This window comes from Crocodylus porosus, unplaced genomic scaffold (assembly GCF_001723895.1).
Source record: "Crocodylus porosus isolate Cpor-Errol unplaced genomic scaffold, CroPor_comp1, whole genome shotgun sequence".
NCBI lineage: Eukaryota > Metazoa > Chordata > Crocodylia > Crocodylidae > Crocodylus > Crocodylus porosus.
The window spans coordinates 1,084,026-1,086,543 of record NW_017728904.1 but is presented as its reverse complement, the minus strand read 5'-3'; the positions used below and the strand labels follow the sequence as shown (position 1 = coordinate 1,086,543).

Below are 2,518 nucleotides of genomic sequence, written 5' to 3'. Positions count from 1 at the left end.
CCGGGCCGGGGGGTCACTGGGCGGGGTCGGTAACTGTCCCGTTCCCTGCAGGCCTACAGATGAAGAGCCCCGAGAAGAAGCGCCGTAAATCAAACACCCAGGTAGGGCGGGTGAGGCGGGTCCCCTTCCCCTTCCCCTTCCCCGGGCTGGGACACGGCCCCCCGCCCGGCTGCAGCCGAGCCCCGCCCCCGGTAACCGCGCTCCCCCCTTAGGGCCCGGCCTACTCGCACCTGTCCGAGTTCGCGCCGCCGCCGACGCCCATGGTGGACCACCTCGTGGCCTCCAACCCCTTCGAAGATGACTTCGGGGCGCCGAAAGTGGGCGCCGCCTCGGCCCCGTTCCTGGGCAGTCCCGTGCCCTTCGCCAGCTTCCGCATGCAGGGTGCCATGGCTGCCCCGGTGCCGCCGGGCTACGGTGGGGGCCCGCAGCCCCTGCGTCGCCAGCCGCCCCCCTTTGCACCTGGCCAGATGGGCCCGGCCTTCAGCCTGCCCCCCCAGGCCCCCGGCTACGTGCAGCCCAGTGGTATGAGCTTCCCCAGCCAGCCCTTCAGCCAGTCCCTCGGACAGAACTTCAGCCCCACTGCCGGGCAGCTCCTGCAGGGCCCCGTCGGGGGCTTCGGGCCCATGATCTCGCCCACCATGGGGCAGCCACCGCGGGCAGACATGGGGCCAGGGCCCGCGCTGAACCCCCCAGGCGGCCCCTCCATGGCACAGAGGTTTGGCCAGCCGGGCACCCTCTTCGGACAGTCGCCCATGCAGCGGCCCAGCCAGACCCTGCCCAATCTTCCCCCTAACACTAGCCCCTTCCCCGGGGCCGACCCTGGCTTCCCAGCCGGTGCGGAGGACGGAGCCAAGCCCCTCAACCCACCGGCCAGCACCTTCAGTCAGGAGCAGCACTCGGGCTCACCAGCTGCAGTCAATGGGGCCCAGCCCAGCTTCGCCCCTGGCAGCACCACCCGCAGCAGCGGCACCCCTGAGGCCAACAGCCTCCCACCGCCCAGCAAGGCGCCTGGCAGTTCAGGGCACCAGCCACCACCGGGCCTGGTTTACCCCTGTGGGGCCTGCCGCAACGAGGTCAACGATGACCAGGACGCCATCCTGTGTGAGGCCTCCTGCCAGAAGTGGTTCCACCGCGAGTGCACGGGCATGACGGAGAACGCCTATGGGCTGCTCACGACTGAGGCCTCGGCTGTCTGGGCCTGTGATTACTGTCTCAAGACCAAGGAGATCCAGTCCGTCTACATCCGCGAGGGCCTGGGGCAGCTGGTGGCCGCCAATGACGGCTGAGCCGGGCAGGCCCACTGCCCCCACCAGACTCATTCCTCCCTGGGCCCCATCCCCTGCCCTGTCACCCCCCTGCCCCATGTCTGCCAGCAAGAGACGTGCCGGGATGCCAGTGGCGCGCCCCCTCGCCCTTCCCCCTGGGCGAGCTTCTCTCTCAGTGCACACACCCTGTTGAGGTGTTCAGACCAGCTGTCGGAGGGTAGCCATTGGCCCCAGCGCTGTCGCCTCTGCCTGCCGTGCAGTTGTTGATGGGCTGGCATGAAGCACAGGGGCATCCTGCTGTGGAGCCTTGCCCCTGGGGGGGTGCCAGGGGCCTGTTCTCCCTTCTGCCTCTCAAGCTGTACCAGCTCCTGGCACCTGTGGATGACAGAGTCTTGGCTGGGAGCTGGTGCCCATGGGCAGCTTGGATCTTCTGTCTACCAGCATGCGCCTTACACTCCTGGGTTACTGGTGGTGGCTGGAGGGGGTGCTGCTCCTCCTGCCCGTGGCACAGACTGGCCCTAACCTGCAGCACAGAGGGTGGGAGAGCAGCACTTCAGGGCTGCTGGGTCCTGGACACACAGGTTGCCTCACGGTGTCAGCACTCAGGGCCTGTGCCCTATGTAGTCCTGGGGCTGCTAGGAGAAGCTGGACTGTGGGACTCAAGCTCTGGGGGCTGGAGGTAGCTCCACAACTGCTCTGTGACTGTGGGAGTTTGTGGGGACTCTGGCACTGGACTCATGGGGTTGGGGGGCTGGTGCCAGCACTGGGCACTGTGGCCAGGCCAAATTCTTACAGAAGGAAGCTCCTGTACCCTTGCCAGGGCAGTGCCTGCCCTGGACACAACCCGGTCTGCAGCCATGTAGGAGCTTCCTGGTGAGGGCTGGTGGGTCCAGGGCAGCTACCCAGCACTGTGGGCAGCGTGACCCTTTCTCTGCTTCCCTGCCTGGGCCAGCTCCAGCCCGGGCTATTTTTGGAAGGCCCTTGCTGACAGGGAGCCCTTTCTGCGGCTCCCACAGGCTGCTGGGCCCAGTGCTGGGTGGTGCCCCGTGGGGATGCCCTGGAGTGCTGGGCTCGGCCGTGCCCTGGCGGCTGGGAGAGCCTGGTGCCGTCAGCCCGGGAGTTGCACCCCGCCTTCCTCCTCGGGGCAGGCAGCCCCTGCCCCGCGCGCCCCCGCGTTGTTTTGTACGGGGTCTTTGTACTGTCTGTTATAAAGCTCCGAGAACCAGGCGGGCTCCGTGCGTCCGTGCGCCTGG

The 2,518-nt window shown here is 67.9% G+C and overlaps 1 protein-coding gene across 1 annotated transcript; it reads left to right on the top strand.

The window, feature by feature from the left end:
* Positions 1 to 53: 53 nt before the first annotated feature.
* Positions 54 to 1,311, top strand: PYGO2 (pygopus family PHD finger 2). Its single transcript, XM_019556823.1, has 2 exons — positions 54 to 101; positions 213 to 1,311. Exons 1-2 carry the CDS (start codon positions 60 to 62, stop codon positions 1,284 to 1,286), a joined length of 1,116 nt encoding a protein of 371 aa, XP_019412368.1. The 5' UTR covers positions 54 to 59; the 3' UTR covers positions 1,287 to 1,311.
* The last annotated feature ends 1,207 nt before the right edge of the window (positions 1,312 to 2,518 follow it).

Coding starts and splice junctions, on each gene's coding strand:
- PYGO2 (XM_019556823.1), top strand. CDS start 60: ATGAAGAGCCCCGAGAAGAAGCGCCGTAAATCAAACACCCAG. Junction 102..212: donor GCCGTAAATCAAACACCCAG/GTAGGGCGGGTG, acceptor CTCCCCCCTTAG/GGCCCGGCCTACTCGCACCT.